The 21,770-nt window shown below is 37.4% G+C and overlaps 1 protein-coding gene across 3 annotated transcripts; it reads left to right on the top strand.

The window, feature by feature from the left end:
• Positions 1-2: 2 nt before the first annotated feature.
• On the top strand, positions 3-21,482 carry TYW5 (tRNA-yW synthesizing protein 5). Of its 3 annotated transcripts, XM_055573041.1 has the most exons (8): positions 3-241; positions 5,653-5,807; positions 10,209-10,278; positions 12,998-13,042; positions 13,639-13,776; positions 17,012-17,099; positions 17,494-17,610; positions 19,609-21,482. In XM_055573041.1, the coding sequence occupies exons 1-8, from the start codon at positions 164-166 to the stop codon at positions 19,863-19,865; spliced, it is 948 nt and encodes a 315-aa protein (XP_055429016.1). In that variant the 5' UTR covers positions 3-163; the 3' UTR covers positions 19,866-21,482. The 3 variants fall into 3 exon arrangements, with proteins under 3 accessions (XP_055429016.1, XP_055429017.1, XP_055429018.1); XM_055573042.1 differs by lacking the exon at positions 10,209-10,278 and having other exon boundaries at positions 5,653-5,745; XM_055573043.1 differs by lacking the exon at positions 13,639-13,776.
• The last annotated feature ends 288 nt before the right edge of the window (positions 21,483-21,770 follow it).

The raw sequence follows: 21,770 nt of genomic DNA, 5'->3' as shown, positions 1-21,770 counted from the left end.
GCCTGTTGGCCCCGAGCCCCATACTAGGAACTGGCAGTTCTCGCGACTCAGCCTGCCTCCCGGACCTGTTCTCTCCGGGTCCTGTTTCCGGGCGGATCGCGCGCTGAGGAACGTGTTAGTGCAGAGGGTCCCAGGACTTGGAAGAGGATTGGCGTGAACAACCATGGCCGGGCACCGCTTCCCAGTACCCCGATTCGAGGGCGTTTCGCAGGAGCAGTTCATAGAGCACCTGTATCCGCAGGTGAGGCCCTCTCGCGGGGCGGAACCATGGGATGTCGGTGGATACCCGTACCTACCACTCGAGTGGCTCCGAACTGGTTTCTTTGGATCCAGGTTGTGGCGAGAAGGTTGTCAGTTGAAAGTGGCTGGTTGGCCCTGCGGCCAAGGGAGCACGTGGGGGATGTTGACGGTCTCACCTATTAAATTTTTCGGCGAGTACCGTTCCACGTTTCTGGGAAGCAGTTGGACGTCAGAGGGCTGACTACGAGAAATATTTTACCTAATAAGCCCAGTTAGCTGCCTTGCGGGAGTTCGATCAAGGAGTCTAATACCATTACCATGGCACCCTAGGAAATACTCACCCGCCTCCCACTCCCCTCCCCCGCCTCCCCCAGGTCTTCAAGTCTTTCGTCGATTTTCTTACAGTCTAGGGGCAGTTTCGCGCCCCATCTCCGACCCCCACCCCCCAGTAACTTGAATGGCGCCTTTTATTCTTCACGAATTACTGGATTTGAAGGAGCAGTTTTTCACTGCACTGATCCAAAAAGGGAAGCAATGGAAATCCCACGAGAAACTTCCACTGGATTCTAACTAACATGGGTTGTAGATCAGACGTTCGATTCTTTGGTATCTTTAATTCGAACCTTAGTTCTTTAAAACAAAACTCAGAAAAATGTTAATGGGGGAGAAACTGTTTTTACTTGCAGGGCTTTTGCAAAGGAATCGAGGCGTCAGAAAAACTGAGAATAAAGAGACGAACAGATATTAAAAAAAAAAAAAAAACCATAAGATTACAATTAGCCTGCTCATGATAAAGAACCCCCTCCCCCAGTAATTTTACTTGATATTTATATCTCTGAGGATGGTTATAGAGCTACAGTTCTGAGTGTTACAAAAGTCAGGGATGAAGTTTTCTTTTAGGATTTAGAAACCTACGGGGAGGATTCAAGTCTGCAGCAGCAGCAGGCTCGATGGGTGGTTGTCCTTCCCCACCACGGAACACATTAGTGCATAGATACCTTCAGGACAGAATTGTGACCATCAAATAATATATGAATGTGGAAATACTTTGTAAGATGGCTAGCAAAAAGTGTTTTGTAATTTAGCCTTCCTAGACAAGACATACTGTTACAAAGAAAGCATCACTAAACATTGTAAAGTGGAAAATTGCAAATAACACTGATCATGGTGTAATAAAACTAGAAATCAATAACTAATTTGCAAAACAAGACTTTTCTAATGAAGAAACTCCTAAGAAAAGCTGTTAAGGGATATAGTCCTATCAGATTTTTAAAAATGTTTTAGTAACCAACAGTGTGGTACAGTTGCATGGATAGACAGACCAGATGAATAGAGAAGAAAGTCTGAGTGACTTTATATATGTATCTCCAGAGTCTGGATAAATTTCCATTCATATAGAAATTTAGCGTGTGATGAACATGACATTAAATCACTAGGGCAAAGATGAACTTTTAAATAAATGGTGCTTGGACGACTGGATAGTCACAGTCATTTATAAGATGATAAAATTAGATTTATATCTGACACCATACACAAAAGTAATCTCCAAAAGGGTCAGAGATCTAAATAAAAAAAGAAATTACATAAGTACTAGAGGAAAGCATGGATAAATTTCTTTGTAATCTAGGTCTATGGAAGGGTTTCCTTATGACTTAAGTGTAGTAAAAGAAAAGATTAAAATTTGAGTACATCAAATTCAAACTGGGAGGAAAATATTACAGTATATATTTCATTAAATGTCAGCGAAAGCACATGTATGTAAAGAACTTTTAAAAATTAATGAGGAAGCAGGCAAAAATCTGATTAAAAAGTGAACAGTTGACAGATAAAAATGGCCTCTAAACACATGAAAAGACATTGAGCTTTACTCATAAAAGAATTTAAAAAATAGATACCATTTATGTATCATATTGGCAAAAATCAAAAGGCTTTAATAATACACTCTTTGTGAGTCTGTGAGGAAACTGGCACTCACATTTTATGCCAAGTCCTTTCATGCATTGGAGAAGGAAATGGCAACCCACTCCAGTGTTCTTGCCTGGAGAATCCCAGGGGTGGTGGAGCCTGATGGGCTGCCGTCTATGAGGTCGCACAGAGTCGGACACGACTGAAGGGACTTAGCAGCAGTAGCAGCAGTACAAGCCTAATGGAGGGGAATTTGGCATATCTAACAAAGTTGTTGATGTGTTTACTTTTTGAACTGTGGTGTTGGAGAAGACTCTTGAGAGTCCCTTGGACTGCAAGGAGATCAGCCAGTCCATTCTGAAGGAGATCAGCCCTGGGATTTCTTCGGAGGGAATGATGCTGAAGCTGAAACTCCGGTATTTTGGCCACCTTATGCGAAGAGTTGACTCATTGGCAAAGACTCTGATGCTGGGAGGGATTGGGGGCAGGAGGAGAAGGGGACGACAGAGGATGAGATGGCTGGATGGCATCACTGACTCGATGGACGTGAGTCTGAGTGAACTCCGGGAGTTGGTGATGGACAGGGAGGCCTGGCGTGCTGTGATTCATGGGGTCGAGAAGAGTTGGACATGACTGAGCGACTGAACTGAACTGAACTGAGTTCCTCTTCAGGAGTTTACTCTGGGGATGTACTTCAACAGAATGAAAATATCTAGTATTTATTATGTTTGAGAATGATTACAAATAACCTAAAAAACCTACTATAGGAGACAGATTAAATTTTCCATTTACACTATAGTGTGCTAAGTTGTAAAAGAACAATGAGAGAAAATCTGAACTGATAGCAGTGATTTTCAGGATATAATTTTAAATTAAAAAATTACAAAAGACAATGTATAAATAAGATAATTTTGTATAAAAAAGTAAGGATATTTATATGGTTTTTGATCACTTTGCAAAAAAGAAACATGGGGATGGTAAGCCAGACATTAATGAGATTGATTATCTACAGGGGTTGAGTGATTACAACATGGGTGAGTATAGATGCAGTGACCTTTTTTATATAATTTTGACTTTGGAGATCACGTTAATGTTTTATATTCTGAAATAATAGTAATAAAAAAATTAACATGGATAAGGAATAATTAAAAAAAAAGCCAAACTCTAGTATAGAATATAAAAATAACAAGTGAACCTAATTAAGGGAGAGAGGAGAAGTAACCTAAGTCACTTTTGAACACAGTACTTCGATTATGAATTTGGAATGTGTTAGTTGCTCAGTCATGTCCAACTCTGCAACCCCAGGGACTGGAGCCTGCCAGGCTCTTCTTTGGAATTTCCCAGGCAAGAATACTGAAGTGCATTGCCATTTCCTTCTCCAGGGTATCTTCCTGACCCAGGGATCAAACATGGGTCTCTTGCATTGCAGGTAGACACTTTACCATCTGAGCCACCAGGGAAGCCCATACTTTGATTCTATGGCAGTCTAAAAACAAAAAGAACTATAAACAATGCTGAATTCTAGTTTGTATACTTTTTTACAGTGGTATAACTTAGCAATTGTAGAGGTACTTAGTGTGAATTCTGGGATTGTGCAACTGATTAAACATTGAGGATGATTGGAACCAGGTTTCTCAGGAAGACAGCAGGTAGTTTACAAATATATGAACAAGAAATTTTGAAATAAATGTTGTGGTATAAGTTTGGAATTAGGTAACCATATTGGAAGTATCATGAGTCATCATATATCCATTAAGACTGTGTGTGTGTGTGTGTGTGTGTGTGTGTCTAGTACATATTGAGAGAGAGAAATACAACCATATGCATATGTAGTGTGTGTGGGGGCGTGTATATTGGGGGGGGGTGGAGGGAGTGAGTATATACACACCTTCATGTGTTTCCTAGCTCCGATCCCTGAGAAGGGCTATATGTAATGACACATCAATAGTCATGAACACATTTAGCACCCAGATCATTGTTTCTAAACAGCATTCCCCACTAGAAGAAACCAGAGCTACTTGAAGAAATAACTATAGGGCTGGGACAGAGAGGCAAAAGAATACTGGATTATGTTATTTTGCCATAAAGTAAGACGTGCTCAGGCAGAAAGTCATAAGAGTCAGCTTGAAGGTATTCTTACTGGCCAACTCTGGGATAACTTGAGCTTCAAAATTATATCAGTAGATTATAACTCAATGGAAAAAAAAAAAGAATGAATGGAGAAGTTAGAGCTAATTCTTACATTAGAATACTAACTAGTACGTGTAGAAGGTGATTTTTTTTTAATCACAGTTTTTGCACTCAGCAATACTGAGTGGTACATTCTTTGCAGAAACGCATAAGCTGAATCTAATCATGGAGAAGCATCATGTAAATTCCTATTGAAGGACATTCTGTAAGATAACTAGCCTGTGCTCTTCAAAAAATGTCCAGGTCATAGAAGAAGGAGTCTGAGGAACTGTTCCAGATTAAAAGAGGTGTCGGAGAAGGCAATGGCACCCCACTCCAGTACTCTTGCCTGGAAAATCCCATGGGTGGGGGAGCCTGGTAGGCTGCAGTCCATGGGGTCGCACAGAGTTGGACATGACTGAGCGCCTTCACTTTCACTTTCATGCATTGAAGAAGGAAATGGCAACTCACTCCAGTGTTCTTGCCTGGAGAATCCCAGGGACCGGGGAGCCTGGTGGGCTGTCATCTATGGGGTTGCACAGAGTCGCACATGACTGAAGCGACTTAGCAGCAGGAATTAAATGCAGTGTGGTATCTCAGAAGTTGGGAAAAAATACAGAGACAATTAGCAAAATTTGGATACAAGCTGGATTAGATAAAAGTATTATAGCTGTTAAATATAATTTTGATAATTATTCTGTGGTTATACAAAAGAATATCTTTGTTCTCAGAAAATATGCTCAAGTTTTAGAGATAAAGGAGCATGATAGAGACAGTTTGGAAAACTACTCTGAAATAGTTTAGAAAAAATTAAATTATTTTTAATATGTCTCCATACACACATTGCAAGAGTGAGAGCAGATGGTAAAATAAGTGGGGCAAAGTGTTAAATTAGCAACTCGTGACTCAGAGTAAATGGTATATGGGAGTTCTTTGTAATGTTCTTGTAACTTTTCCATAAGTTTAGAATGGTTATCAAAATAAAAAGTTGCAAACAATATTTGACTATAAAGTACAAATTTTAATCAGTTGTATTTTTTGTTATATATAACACTCATAAAAATGCTTTAAATAATATTCAGACTTATCTTGTTTCTAAGCTTATGATAGTATTGCTGTTTGGTTTTGTTTTGTTTTCCTAATGCTAAAATTTTGTTCTAAGTATATTACATAGTTTTCTCTTCCTGCTTTAGTTACAGCATGAATTGTCAGAAGATCTGATTTTGAGCATCTTGGGATCAGTAGTCATTTTTTATTTGTTTTTATCCCTTTATTACCCAATATAACTCCTGATATATTGTTGGTTTTCCCTAATTTTTGTTGATTTTTCCCACACAGAGAAAACCTCTAGTGTTGGAAGGAATTGATTTGGGAGCATGTACAAGCAAATGGACAGTGGATTACCTCAGCCAAGTCGGAGGGAGGAAAGAGGTGAAAATTCATGTTGCTGCAGTTGCCCAGATGGACTTCATTAGTAAAAACTTTGTATATAGGTATTTTCTTCTGAGGTTTACTCTGGGGATACACATAACTTTTTTTAAACCTGTAAAATATTTTTGCATTATTATACAAAGACCATATGGCATTTTCTCTCTTGGCTTGTTTGATATAATTATAGAATAGCTTACTAATTTTTAAAGAATGGCTTTTAAAAGACAAGAATTCTCAGCTTACATAATTATACAAAGACATTTCCAAAGACTATTTTAAAAATAGAGTGTATACCCAATACCCTCTGGAGTTATGGAAAGAGCAGAGAATTTCTGTAACTAGAGTTAGATTACATCTAAAGCTGGATGTGCAGTATTCATTTAGTGCTTCATTGATTAGTTGGTCTTCCCACATCAGTAATTGTTATCTAGAGTTGTAAATTCTAAACTTTTCCTTTGCCCTATTTTTGGAAGATTTTCTACTTCCAGATTGTTTTTAGTTAAGTATAAGCTCCTGTGTTTTTTTTTTCTGCCCTCTCCAGAAATATAAGACAGGTGGTTGTTATGTTTGGTATAATCTTTTGTCAACTTGGATAAATATGACTTAATTTTCTTTTTTGACAAAATAATCTTAAATATGTTAAATTTCCCTCATGGTTGTCGATTTATGTTTTGGAATGTCTTAAAAGTAAAAGATAGTTGAAAGCTGTGGTATGTCTGAACTTGAAAGCTTTAAATGCTATAATCTTATAGTTTTACTATGCTGTTTATTCCCATGAGTTTATTCCCTTGAGTTTTACTAAAAATGTTAAATTTAAAAACGATTTTCAAATTCTGAGCACGTGTAGTTTCCAGAAAATCCAGTCTGTTGAAAAACCATGTTCACAAAAGACTGATTTTTTAAAGAAAGGTGGCTCTCACTGTTCCTTCCAGAGTTTAGAGATGAGCTAAACAGAGCTTCCAGTGTCCAGGGTCATACTTTTCTCATTAGAGTTTTCCAAGTTCGTATAGTAGCTTGCCAAACCGTTTCTTGGTATTTGATTCTTTGAATATTTGCTGTTACAGTTTTGGTTTTTAATAGGCCATGAATTGAATTTAATTGCCATAAATTTTTCCAAGTGTAAGAACTTTTCATTTTTTATTAAACAAGAAAGTGGAAGAAAGTGCTGGAATGATGGGTGTTTCTCAGCCTGCAGTTAATGATGTTTATTTTCCAGGGAGGCCCAGTGCTGTAACAAATGGGTATTGAAACTTTGTCTTGAATTGCCTTAATGTTATGTCATGTCCTATAAACTTTTCAAAACATGTTTTTGAAGCACACATATTATGTAATAGTTCCTATTCCAGGTCCTCTAAGCCTTTCACTAGAGCTGCTAAAGAGTTGCAAGGTTATTTGCTTAGAGACAGAAGGAAAACAGATGTAGTCAGTCATTTTCTCAGTTATTGGGGAACAGGAAAGAAGGGAGGCATCTAGGCCACAGAGAGAGGCTGGAAAGTAAGAGAACCTACGCACATATCTCAGTATTAACACTTTAGATTAAGGTTTCATTTCTGATTTTCAAACACTTGAAGATAAATATGTTCCCAAGTCTTGGCTTTTACTTCTTTCCTCATGGTAGCTCTTACTGTTCTTCCAGAATCCATATACATAAAAATGAAGAGCCTTGAAAGGATACTGTTGGTATTCTGTCCATAGGTTTATTTTTTCAAGTCTGAGTCTTAACATGAGCTTTGCTTTGCTGCTTCTGCCTATCACATCCACATCATCTAACTCCTGCCATCCTGCTCTTATTGTTTGTTACACTTTCCTCATTCCTGATCTTGGAAAGAAACCTTTCCAAAATGGGGAACAGAACAGTAAGGATTTTTTTTTTCTTTTTCTGAATGTTGTTAACTGCTTGCTGCTATGTTACCTTTATTGTTAACCCCACCATCTATCTTTTATCGAACATTTCTTATATATCAGGTACTGTGCATCCTAGATTGTATTACTCATTTAAATGTCTATGAGGTAGATTTTTTAACCGATACTTATACAGATGAGAAAACGGAAGCTTAAAAATGTTAAAAAATTTACTTAAGATTGTAAATATAGCTTGAAATGATGGAACCAAGACTTATTCCCAAATTTGCCTGACTCCACAGAGTCCTAACAGTTCTAATCCCTCTTGGATACTACCTCACTTGCTGGTCTACGTCAGTCCAAACAAGTGGAGCGTCGTATAGTAGGTGCTCTTCTTACTGAAACACGCGTAGGATAGATGAGACCTGAAGGCCAAGGAACTTCCCAGTTGATATGCCTGTTGCCCCCCTCTCTCAGCTTCGCTTCTGTAGAAGCTTGGATGGTACTACTAAAGGAGAAGGTTGCTGAGGCCACCCAAGTTCTGCTTTGGACTGAACTACTCTACCTGGCCTGTTCTTGTAAAGGTCTTAGGTTCTCTCTAAGACCTTAGCAACTGCACCAATTACAGAGGTAGCTCTGGCCTGTAGAGGCTTCTGTATTATTTCCAAACTCTTCAAAAGGTGCTTTGGTAGAAATGAAGGGTGTACAGTGAGATCAGAGATGGAAAACATTGAACAAATAAATTTGTTGATATTATTAGCCAGAAACTATAGTAGTAGATTGGTCTGAGTAGATGACAGCCTTCTTTCTTCTCTCCTGCAGTGTCCACTGTACATAATTATCAGTAGTGTCCTCAAATTCAGATTGACACCTGCTAGTCCAGAATCTGGCATCAGATTCGCTTCGCTTTGCAAAGGGGTACAAGGCAGGAAACAGCATCCTAGCAGGATAGTATCAGTAGAGTCCTTATACCAATCCAAAAGCCATTTTTGGCTCACTAAGTGATAACTTCCTTGTAAGGGAACAAGACTAGAGGTAGATACAGAGATACCCTAGTTTAGTTAAGCTACATAGTCCACAGAAACCTGTAGCATAAGATGACTATGACCTTAGTTTCTCAGTTTCTCCAAGGGACGTGCTCAGTTACTGAGTTATACTGCACACAGGGAAGCCACATCCTCTGCTTCCCAACAATTAAGAGTTCAGTCACCATCCTTCTAGTCGAGACAATAAATAATTGTTTTTTTGCTGAGATTTGCTTCCCTTGTGGCTCACCTGGTAAAGAATCTGCCTGCAATGCGGGAGACATGGGTTCAGTCCCTGGGTTAGGAAGATCCCCTGGAGAAGGGAAAGCCTACCCACTCTAGTATTCTGGCCTGGAGAATTCCATGGGCTATATATAGTCCATGGAGTCACAAAGAGTTGGACACGACTGAGCAACTTTCACTTTCACTTTGCCGAGATGCGTGGCGTGTGGAATCTTAGTTCCCTGACCAAGGATCAGACCTATGCCCCCTGCATTGGGAGCACAGTCTTAACCACTAGACCTCCAGGAAATTCCCAGAGGGTCTTTGTCTTTTCAGTAAACAGTGTTATCTGTTCTAATAGCTGACATTCCACATTTATGTTAACCCACTATGTTTCTTGGAAAGCATTGCATGGACATCTTCTTACAAGGAAATCTTACCTCCCTGTTACAGAGTTCAAGTGGAGAAATATTTGTTAGTAAGAGAGAAAGATTACAACTCCTAATGAGAGGTGTGGAGGCTAGAGTGTAGTGACCCAGATGCCTTTGATGATGTCATTGTCTGTTTGATGTTTCTGATAAGGTATCATCTTCAGGTAGGGGGTAGTACTTTTGATTCTAGAAGATTGAACAGATAGGATATGACTCAGAAAAGGTAACCCTCAGACTCAAAAGAGTGAGGTAAAGGAAACAAACCTTGCTTCTGCAGTGTTCAATCCTGTTTACCAGGATGGAAGGAGATGGGCCTTTGGGCAGAAATATTTAAGAATAAAATTTGATCATTTCACTGGAATCCTTGAGCTATTACTCAGAAGCCCGAAATGATAGACTGTGGTGTAGAAGGGTGAGAGCAGTTTTGTTTGGTCGTGCCAGAAGGCAGGCAGGTAGGTTGGTGAGAAGGGGAGGGGCTTTGTCTTCATGGGCCATTTGCTTGTTTTCTCTTCTACAGTAGCACTAGTAGTTTGCCTTGTTCATCTCGAGACTTGTTTTGCCACGAAACTTGAAAATTAGTAGCACTAAAAGCTTGCAAGTTTGTATATTTCCATATATACCATAAAACCAGAAACATTTTTCTAACAAAAACTTGGAATAGGAGTCTATTGACATATGAGAAGGATCCATCTGTACTGTAGATCTAAAAATCTTTAATTTTTGAAAGCAAAATTTCAGACAACCTAAGTCAAATAAGCTCAACTCTAAGTGAAGTTTGAAAGCTTAGAATTCTACATAATAGGTTGTAGTAAAAATTATGGATACTGTGTTGTAAAACAGAAGATTATATCAAACTCCAGCAAACAGTATGTGTGTGTATAGTGGCTAGAGTATTACTAGTTTATTTTTACTAAGTCCAAGGATTCTTTTGTGTTTATTTCAGAACTTTACCTTTTGACAAGTTGGTACAAAGGGCAGCTGAAGAAAAGCATACAGAATTCTTTATTTCAGAGGTAATTGTTTTTAACACAATTTCTTAAGAAAACATTAATATGTAATCACTAAATTATTTTCTTATAAAAGAATGTTAGATATATGAGAACTATAGCTTTCCATATATCCTAGCTGTGCTATTTATTAGATCTCAAACCTTGTCCTCATTACCTTTCTGTGCTTTGGTATTCTCATCTGTAAAATAGGAACAGTAATAGTACTTATTTCATAAGTTTTTTGTGACAGTTAACTATAAAATCTGTACTCAGCACAGTGCCTGACAGGTAGGAATCACTTACTAAATGTTAGTTATTAATACTATTTCCTCTGAAAATGCTTTGGTCTGATATGCCAAGTTCAGATGATAAAAAGGAGAACTTTGTTAACTCTGTTAACAAAGACAAAAGACTATTTCTATATTTTTTTATTGTTATTAATGTGATTTCTGTTGTGTGTATTTGCTATAACATTTGTTCAGGATTATATGCAGAAGAATTCTACTTATTTACATAATAATCCAGCTTAAAATAATGCAAAATAGAATTTAAATATCTTGAGATGAGACATTGAGGCTTTTATAAATACATTAAAAAAAAAGTTTGTTGTGTTATCTCAAAAGCACATTTGAAAAATAAACTGCTTTATAAGCTTTGAAGAAAGCTGTTGTCTGCATCTGAGCCAGCTGGGTGATGGTCAGTTTGGTGGTAAAAGGTATTACATTTTCTCTGTTCTTTCATCACATGATGTTTTATCCCTACAGAAATCCCAGATGTCTGATTCTAATTGTATGACTAGAATATCTGCAAAACTGATTCCATTAGCTATATCTGAAAAATGTGTTTTAGCTTTACAGTCATGCTTTAACATGTATGTTCAGCTGCACTTTGGTACTTTCCTGTCCAAGGGTAATGAGTGGCACAGATTTAAATAGCCATGAAATGTCAAGTGAAATAAAGGAAATAGGGACAAGGTAATGGTAAAGTCTAAAAGTTAGGGTGATGTGTAAGATGAATTGGACTGTCAGTTAAGTTCTCTGGGAAACACATTCTGTGATGAAATTAGGACTACAAAAGACTTATTGGGGAAAATACCTGTGAAAGAAAAGGAGAAGATTTGGGTAAAGGGTGCCATCAGGCAATGATCCAGAGCTGACCAACTCTCTGCCAGCTCCATGTGGAACTCCTGAGCAAAGACTACTTCCTAGAGGAATCCTGTCCAGGGTGGCAGTGTCTAGGCCTTTTACCATCTTGCTTAGTCATTGGTTTAGGCTACCCTAGAAAGAGCACGACAGTTCAAAGGGTGAGGTAGACCTGAAGGAGTTAACAGCTGGCAGCTGTAAGTTTATCACACTCCTTGCAATTAATGAATCTTTTCTTGAAGAGGGTTGTGTGGTGCATCTCTGTATCTGCCACATAAATATATATTTTAAATCCTGAAACATTAGAACTGGTAGAAAATTCTTAGAATTTTGAAGAACAGACTTTGAAACCTGTGAAAGTGAAAGTGTTAGTCACTTAGTCTTGTCCCACTCTTTGCAACCCCATGGACTTAGCCTCTGTCCATGGAATTCTCCAAGCAAGAATACTGGAGTGGGTTGCCATTCCCTTCTTCAGAGGATCTTCCCAACCCAGGGATCGAACGTGGATATCCCAAATTGCAGGCAGATTCTTTGCCATCTGAGCCACCAGGCAAGCCCTGAACCTGTTTAGCTAGTAATAAATTTATGAAACTTATCTGATATGGTACTAGTTAAAATTTAAAATCAGTAAATCTTGGATTTAAGTAAAATCTATGAACATAGATGTATATTGTTATGATAAATGAGATATAGTTTGAAGTTTGTGCTATAATGGTCAATTTAAGTATAAAAGGCAGAATTCTTGTGTTGCCCCTGTGTTTGATCTGATGTGGCTCAGTTTACTAGTTATTACAGAAAATACAGGCGATGTATACTTCATAATTCAAATAATTCCCTATTAGAGCTACATAATGGAGAAGGAAGTGGCAACCCACTCCAGTATTCTTGCCTAGAGAATCCCAGGGACAGGGGAGCCTGGTGGGCTGCCATCTATGGGGTCACACAGAGTCAGACACGACTGAAGCGACTTAGCAGCAGCAGCAGCAGAGCTACTTAATAAAGTTATAGTTGACAGTTTTTTAAAGCATCAACTTAAGTTTATTACTATAAGCTGACATAGTTCTAATTCATACCTGAGCTGACTCTTGATGATTTGGGTTGAGAATTATGATTAAGGATAAGCTTAGCTTTATAAAATACAATGTTTCAGATTTTTTAAAAAATTAGTTTTAAAAGTATAAAGTATTCTATATTATCTTCTATATTTGCATTATATTAATGAAGTTTGTTGTTGGCCTTCAATGATACTCTGAGATCATGTGTTATAAAAATGGGATTTCTGTAAAGTCTTAAGATGCTAATTAAGATTGTAAATAATTTAGAGTATAAAGTCTAAATTAAGCTTTAGATGTGATATGCATGTGTTGCCTTTATAAAGAATTTATTTTACCTGATGTTTTGTGGATCCTGTCATTGTTACAAGCACGTATAGAGACATTTCTTCATATGGCCACCAGAGAGCATTAGTAGAAAGGGAAGAAAATGGAACTTTTTTTGAAAATGACTTAATTGGGTTAGATTTTCACATTTATTCCCTTTTGTCTTTACTTTCTGATATTTTTAAGTGAATACTGATGTTGTTTTTCTTTGGCTTGTTTAAGGATGAGAAGTACTACCTCCGATCACTTGGAGAAGACCCTAGAAAGGTAAGAATTCTGAATGTGAAAAGTTATCTAATCTTTCCACAATTAAGGAATCTATTCTACTTATTTTGCAGACAGCCATTCAGTTAATAAAATATAATCTAAAATGATATAAAAAACCTGGATAATTCATATATATGTATTTAGGGTCAAATTAATATGGACACAGTTAAGGAGCAGTCCCTAAAATGATCAAGTCAGATTCTATCTTTTCTCTTTATGGCATGTTATTTCTTTACCTTCTTTTAGTCTTCTCTCTTAGGAGAAGCCCCAGGTTTTACATAGTTAACATTCAAGTTAATGACTCTTGCATTTAAGTAGGTTGTATGATTCTTGCTTAGAGTAAGATGAACTTTCCTATTAATGAAGTATATAAAGGTTAACAATCGTAAAATCATTGAATGTCTTATTACAGTCTGTCATTCTTTCACTTAAAAGATCATGTGTTGGCTATGGTCACATCCTAATATTTTAAAACAGTGAGCAGAATTTTGCACCATTCCTCCATGATATCATGGGCTCTGATGGCAGCCTTAGATAAAATAAGCATTACTCCAATACTGTGGAATAAAATTCTCATTGTATTTCTCTCAATGCAGGATGTTGCAGATATCAGAAAGCAGTTTCCTTTATTGGAAGGAGATATTAAGTTTCCAAAATTCTTCAAAGAAGAGCAGTTCTTTTCCAGTGTTTTTCGAATCAGCTCACCAGGGTTACAACTTTGGACACACTATGATGTATGCTACATAAAATGAGAAATCTAAAACTACAGTAGCCTTTAGAATTTATAGACTGAACATTCACAGTATTAACTTTTGGGAGGCTACCCTGAAGATCTCTGACATGTAATTTGCTGAAACATGAGGTTTAAAAACAGGTGCTCTGCCAGGCAATGGTATGGGAGTAAATTATTTAGTTAATGCTAGAGCCTAGTCTGGAGAACGCAATGGCACCCCACTCCAGTACTCTTGCCTGGAAAATCCCATGGATGGAGGAGCCTGGTGGGCTGCAGTCCATGGGGTCGCTAAGAGTCGGACACGACTGAGTGACTTCACTTTCACTTTTCACTTTCATGCATTGGAGAAGGAAATGGCACCCCACTCCAGTGTTCTTGCCTGGAGAATCCCAGGGACAGGGGAGCCTGGTGGGCTGCCGTCTATGGGGTCACACAGAGTCGGACACAACTGAAGCGACTTAGCAGCAGCAGCAGAGCCTAGTTAGTTTCTTACATTTGCATTTCTCTGTTCATCATTATAAATATATATACTGAGTTTTTTCAAGTGTTTTTTGTTTTTTTAACATGTGGAAAATGGACACCAGATGAGGTGGGGGAAACTGAAAGTGGAAAAAATGTTAAAGTTGAAGTTATATATGTGTCTAGATGGAACCGTTGTTTGCGAGAAAGGCAGAAGTTTGTGGAGAGCCGTTTCCAACTGTAAAAATTTGGAGATGCCTGGAGGTCTTAGGGTATATATCCCTTGAGAATGTCAAGTGTCTACTGTATTTATTGAGCAGTAAGATGTGCAGATATTGATCTTGACCATTTATTCTATGGTGTTACAATTTTATTTGCTTAAACATATGCATGGGCTTCCCAGGTGTCGCAGTGGTAAAAATCCACCTGCTAATGCAGGAGACACAAATGATGTGGATTCAATCCCTGGGAGGATCTCCTGGAGTTGGAGATGGCAACCCACTCCAGTATTCTTGCCTGGAAAATTCCATATGCAGTGGAGGCTGGTGGGCTACAGTCCGTGGGGTCACAGAGTCAGACACAACTGAGCATGCACACGCACGTGCAAACACATGCAAATAAATAGCTAAATAACATTAAAAGTCTAGGTTTGTGTTTAGTTTGGTGTTGGGTAGAGAAATTTAGAAAATTTAAAGCAATATCTTGTGTGTACATTAGTTGCGCAGTTGTGTCTGACTCTGTGACCCCTTGATAGGTTTCCAAAGATAGAATATTTTGAAAAGTTCTAAATATAAAACTTTATAATAAAGTTTTAGAAGTATACTTTATAGTGTTTTATAGCTGAGGACCTCTTGGGAGGATTTTGATATAGTATAATTAAATGAGATAGATATAAGATCTTAACATGTTTTAAGGTTTTCAGTTCAGTTCAGTTGCTCAGTCGTGTCTGACTCTTTGCGACCCCATGAATCGCAGTACGCCAAGGCCTCCCTGTCCATCACCAACTCCCGGAGTTTACTCAAACTCATGTCCATCGACTTGGTGATGCCATCCAGCCATCTCATCCTCTGTTGTCCCCTTCTCCTCCTGTCCCCAATCCCTCCCAGCATCAGGGTCTTTTCCAATGAGTCAACTCTTCGCATGAGGTGGCCAGAGTACTGGAGTTTCAGCTTTAGCATCAGTCCTTCCAGTGAACACCCAGGACTGATCTCCTTTAGAATGGACTGGTTGGATCTCCTTGCAGTCCAAGGGCCTCTCAAGAGTCGTCTCCAACACCACAGTTTAAGGTTTTAGTTACATGAATAGTATAATGAGAAAATGATAACTCATACTTTTAACTGTATTCACAAATGTTGTGTAGTATCCATTTTCTCTTAAATATGAAGTTTTTCTTAAAAATAAGTCAAAGGAATGCTAGTTATGTAGTTAAAGCTTACAGAAGTCATTGTTAAGGGAGAAATGCTTAGGTTGAAGTGATATGTAAATAATCATGAACATGTCTTGCTTAGTATATATTTTAATTCCTTAGCTGGGAATTAATGTAGCTCTGCCTTTTTTCTTTTCCTTTTTCTATTTTTGGCTGCACTGTGAGGCATTTGGGATCTTAGTTCCCCAACCAGGGATTGAACCCCCACCCCCTGCATTGGAAGCACGTAGTCTTGATAACTGGATTGCCAGGGAAGTCCTTGTAGCTCTGCTTTTAGGATTTTTCAAAATTTGTACTAATGCAGTGTACCCTTACAAACACGATAAAAGTCAACATTGCTCCATTATTACTAAGTTTGTCAAAATTATTTGCCAAGTATGGTCCTGTTGAAATAATTTGGAAATCAGTATATTTTCCTGTAACCAAATTCTGGTTGGTCATCTAGTAAGAGTCTGTCAGTGGTTGCAGCACTACCTTGTGTTTCCTCAGCACCTGGTTTTTCTAAGTGCTCTCATCCTATCATCTAATGTTAGCCTTACAGTATTCCTTGATAGATAAGTAAAATAGATACCAATGTGCACGTGTGCATGCTAAGTCACTTCAGTTGGGTCCAGCTCTTTGCGACCCTATGGACTGTAGCCCTCCAGGCTCCTCTGGCTATGGGATTCTCCAGGCAAGAACACTAAAATGGGCTTCATGCCCTCCTCCAGGGGATCTTCCCGACCCACGGATAGAACCAGCATTTCTTACATGTCCTGTTCTGGCAGGCAGGTTCTTTACCACTGGTACCATCTGGGAAACCCATACTTAGCAAAGGAAAGTGAAAAGTGAAAGTAAAGTCGCTCAGTTGTGTCTGACTGTTTGTGACCCCATGGACTGTGTAGCCTACCAGGCTCCTCTGTCCCTGGGATTTTCCAGGCAAGGGTACTGGAGTGGCTTGCCATTCCCTTCTCCAGGGGATCTTCCTGATACAGGGATTGAACCCAGATCTCCCACATTGTAGGCAGACACTTTACCATCTGAGCCCCCCGGGGAGTTGGTCATACTTACCAAAGGGAGCCTCAAATAGATGCAACTGCACTTGCTGTCATAATGATGAAGCAAAGGCAAACTGTTCTGAGCAGATTTTCTAATGGCCTGCCAGTCCTTCCCATCTTAAGGCAGTGTTGGAGAAATAATGACACAGTTGTGTAACACATCTGTTTTCACTGTTTATTAGAATATTACTATAAGACTTTTAGGTAATCTGAGTCAAGCTTTATTAAAAGATAGGATTTATGGTTAACTGGAGTATCATTGATTCTGTATATTAGAATTTTATGCTTTTTCATAAGTTCTTATTTGCCTTCAGGTAATGGATAACTTCTTAATACAAGTGACAGGAAAAAAGCGTGTTGTTCTGTTTAGTCCTCGAGATGCCCAATATTTATATTTATCAGGTACTATTTTTTTTAAAGAATAAATTTCTCAAGTTTTTTTTTTTAATGTCTTCATTCTCATAGAAAAACTTTGTAGGGCTTCTTCCTAATTATGCTTCTTGTGTTGTATTCGTGTCTTGTATTGTGTTCTTCATTGTGTACGTGTATACATGAGATGATAGGTTATATGAAGAATGAAATTTTTAGATTATCTTGATTATGTTATGTGAATGTCAGTGGTTATAAATAAAGGGTAGGTCATTGAAAATTGTCTTCAGGAGAACAGTAATTGTTCTCACAGTGTGATACGGTAAAGTAGTTGTTAAAAAAAATAAATTTTCAAATTTATATTTGTGGTTATTTAAAAAAAATGCTAACTGTTCAATCTATATCATCCTGTTTTGTAACTTTTTAGGTTCTAAATCAGAAGTACTAAACATAGATAACCCAGACTTAGCTAAATATCCACTGTTTTCCAAGGCTAGAAGGTATGAATGTTCCCTTAAAGCTGGAGATGTGTTATTCATTCCTGGTAAGATTTCTAGACTTCAGTAACTTGCTTTTTATACTATTTATACTCACTTGACCATTATGTGATTTTTTTTTTTATACAAAAGTTTGTTAACTGTATCCTATCCTATACAAGATGAATTTTTATATACAAATGTGTGTTTGTTTAAAGTATGCTAAGACAGGTTCTTACAGTATTGTCTTGTTTTTCAAAGACAACCTATAAATATATTATTATACTCTTAAGTTCTCTTATTAAAGGATACTAAGCAAGATACTTTATATATCTGCAAAAAAATTATACCTCATGGTACTTTTAAAATAATTTCGTTTCTAAAATATTTACATGTTTTAGAACTGTCACTTAAGTAATTATGAAGAAATTATAAATATATTTCAAAGCCAAACAGGATATTTTATTAAATATCAAATGTTATAATGCAGTACCTATGATGTACACTATTGTGCACTACTTTTCTACAGTCTGAATTAGTGTCACTTAATTTCTTTGAACAGTATATAGGCATTAGTTGTTAGTAACCAGTGATACAGTTAACATCTGTAATTATACAAAACTGAATACCTGAAAATTATAAAAATCAAAATATTAAGGGGCGCATTAACAAATTTGGCTTATAGTTTTACTTTTCATATATGTTAATATGTTTATAATAATACCTCTTGAGTGATAAAATTTAGTTAAAAGTATTAATAATAATATGATCTTACTTGGGACTAGATTATAAATTCATTGAGGACAGGGAACCATAGTTTGTTAATCTTTGTGTTGTCCTGTTTAGTTTACTTTACATAATTGTGTATAAAAGTTTAATACCTTGACTTCTCAATCTTCACTGAAAACAGTCACGGCACACTGTTTTAAATCCATTGCCGTTACTTAAATTTGGGGGTTTTATATCTTGAGAGCATGGTTAAGGGTGATGCAGTTCTGCCTTATTCTGTATACAACTTTAAAAGAGAAAAAACACTGAACGTTTGCGGATATTTTGAAATAGGAGCAGAAGTCCCATCTCTGGATTTAAATTTAACAGAATGGTTAGCTTTTTTTCCCTGTTAACACTGAATAAGGGAAAAAAGGTTCTGAAAGAAAGAGTAGTTAAGATTAAAACCATGTTTGGAACCTAGTTTTGTAAATCAAAATATTTTAAGCTTTTTTTTTCTAGAGCACTCTTAGAATGAGTTTATTTCTAAAATTTAGCATCTTATAAATCTTCCTTTCTGTCACAAGATTAAACACTTTTTGGATGTGACTAGGATCTCATCTTTGTTTAGTATTGGTTTAGTGTTTCTTTAGCACCTATGCTTTGAAAATATTTATTCTCAATTGAAAACAAAGAAGTAAACTTTTTAGTGGAAGTAAAATATTAATTAGCTATACGAAGTTTACTTATCTTTTCCACAACCAAAATATTTGCTTTACTTTTATATATATATATTATAAAGGAGCGTTAACATAGGATGATTGTAACTGCATTAGAAATATAAAAACTGGGGAGGCTACAATAAATGCAGATTTTAAGCAAGTTAGAGAACCAAAGGCAGCTTAACCAGGAAGTCTTTGAGAACAAAAGTACTGTACTAAGTCAGAAAAGGTCAGATACTCCTCAAATAATTGAAATGTTCTGTGTATAAAAAATGAACACTTTTGATGTGGTTTGTGACTCAGGAAGTGTAAACAAGTAATACAAAACACAGCCCCAAATTACAGAACTAAAAAACAAAATAGAACTTTATTGTGTCTTTCAAGTTAAAAGGAAAAATTGCTACTTTCAGAAGTTTTAAACGTAGGGTTGTGCTATTGACACTTTAAATTGGTTGGCAATTCATAAAAGTTAAAATGATTCTGTTAAAAGCTAGGAGTGTGCTAACGAAGGGATCTAGTTATAAGATTTATTTCTTGAATTGGCTATATGCAATTTGTGATATTTCACTGACATTTTGTTTTTTTTTTAACTGTAGCTTTTATTTTTAACTCTTTTTTTTAAAAATACTTCTTCAGCTTTATGGTTCCATAATGTAATTTCTGAAGAGTTTGGAGTGGGAGTGAATGTCTTTTGGAAGCACCTTCCATCTGAATGCTATGATAAAACGGATACCTATGGAAACAAAGATCTGACAGCAGCATCAAGAGCTGTACAAATTTTGGACAGAGCCTTAAAAACACTAGGTGAATTACCAGAGGAATACAGGGACTTCTATGCACGGCGAATGGTCTTGCACATTCAAGACAAAGCTTATAGCAAAAACTTTGAATGAATAATGAAATGAATGCAGTGAGCATCAACTTTTAAATACAGTTCAGCCCAAATATTGGAAAAGTGTAACAAGATGTAAATTAGTTTTTTAAAGATTTAATCTTTGTTACAATAGGAAAGATAAATCAATCTCGGATTTACAGATTTAGTATGAAGGCATGTTTGTGTGGTTTCTGCTTAATACAGATTGTTAGGGCTTCCCTGCTGGCTCACATGGTAAAGAATCTGCCTGAAATCCAGAAGACCTGGGTTTGATTCTTGGGTTGGAAAGATCCCCTGGAGGAGGGCATGGCAACCCACTCCAGTATTCTTGCCTGGAGAACCTCCACTGATAGAGGAGCCTGGCGGGCTACAGTCCATGGGGTCACAGAGAGTTAGACACGGCTGAGTGACTAAGCACAGCACACATGGTTGAAAAGGTGCTGCAGTGGGATAACCCTTTAGTTTTCAGATGCAAATAACTAAAAAATCCAACTTAAAATGACCTAAACAATTAGAAAATCTATTGAATCATTATACATGAAGTTAGCTGATAAAACAGGCTTCAGTATTTCTATTCCAGTGATTCCTAGGAGGGTCACCTCTGGGCTTTTTTTCTCCCCCCTGTTTTCAACTGCAGCATTGGCATCATCTAGTGCTGGCTACCCTCATGGTCACGGGATGTTTGCCAGTAGCAGTTGGGACTGTGTGCATCTTCATCTACATGCAGTGCAGGAATCGGGGAGGATTTCAGGGGCCCTCTCTTACATGCAAAAGCTTTCCCAGAATTTGCCACCAGATGCTTGGGTCTCATTGATCTAAAGTGGCTTAGACCTGTCCACCCGCAGGCCAGTCACTGGTAGAGGATATGGAATAACTCTTAGGTCAGTTGGGTCTACTGTAGCTGGAAGTGGAATTTGTTTTCTCTGAGACACAGGAGGTATTTATGAGGGCAGAATGGGTCATTTTTAGAATATGTTTAGATAAGGAAAAAAACGTGGGCAACCAACAATATATGTACTACATTAATCTTTTGAGCTTTTTATAACATACAGATACATAGGCCTCATCTTTGTAGAGCAGTACTTTGGGAGTTTGGCATAGGTATCTAAAAGATTTGTGGGTTTTTTTTTTTTGATGCGTCATTAGGATCGAGAACACCTGGATTACATAATAGTAATTTGGGCTTAGTTTTGTGATTTGTCCAAAGCAACTGTTTAATCTGATTGTGGTCCTGATCGTGGTTTTCTTGGTACCCAGTAAAAGTCATGCCTGCCCTTTTTTTTCAGTTTTTGAATACTCAAATCTGTTTTAATTTATACATATGGCTAAACTTTAAGTTTTCCCCATGAGATGTTTTCTGCCTGTCCCCTTTTTAATTAAAAAAAAGAAAAACAAAACTAAAAAGAACGAATATATGAGAGATCTCAATAATGTTGTCATTACTGAAGACAATGAGCGTTTGTATGTGGATCTATGCCATTCTTTGTTTTGCACCTAGTAATTATATTGCAATCTCACTGAAGAGAGACCACATATATTTACTGAACACAAATGTGCTGATACAAAGCAATCTGATTACATCGATTTAGTGCATTTCAAGTATGGAGAAAATTTTCTCTAATAAAAATTATACATTCACTCATACCCTGTATTTGGAATGGATTAATTTCAGCTTTAAAAAGTGAAAGTTAGTCACTCAGTTGTGTCCGACTCTGTGACCCCATGGGCTATATAGTCTGTCAGGTTCCTCTGTCTGTGGAGTTCTCTGGGCAAGACTACTGGAGTAGCCATTCCCTTTTTCAGGGAATCTTCCAGACCCAGGGATTGAACCCAGGTCTCCTGAATTGGAGGCCAATTCTTTACTGTCTGAACCACCAGCTAAACAGTAAATTATATGGCAGCCCACTCCAGTACTCTTGCCTGG

Source organism: Bubalus kerabau, chromosome 3 (assembly GCF_029407905.1).
Source record: "Bubalus kerabau isolate K-KA32 ecotype Philippines breed swamp buffalo chromosome 3, PCC_UOA_SB_1v2, whole genome shotgun sequence".
NCBI classification, from domain to species: domain Eukaryota; kingdom Metazoa; phylum Chordata; class Mammalia; order Artiodactyla; family Bovidae; genus Bubalus; species Bubalus kerabau.
This window is presented reverse-complemented; position numbering and strand designations above follow the sequence as displayed.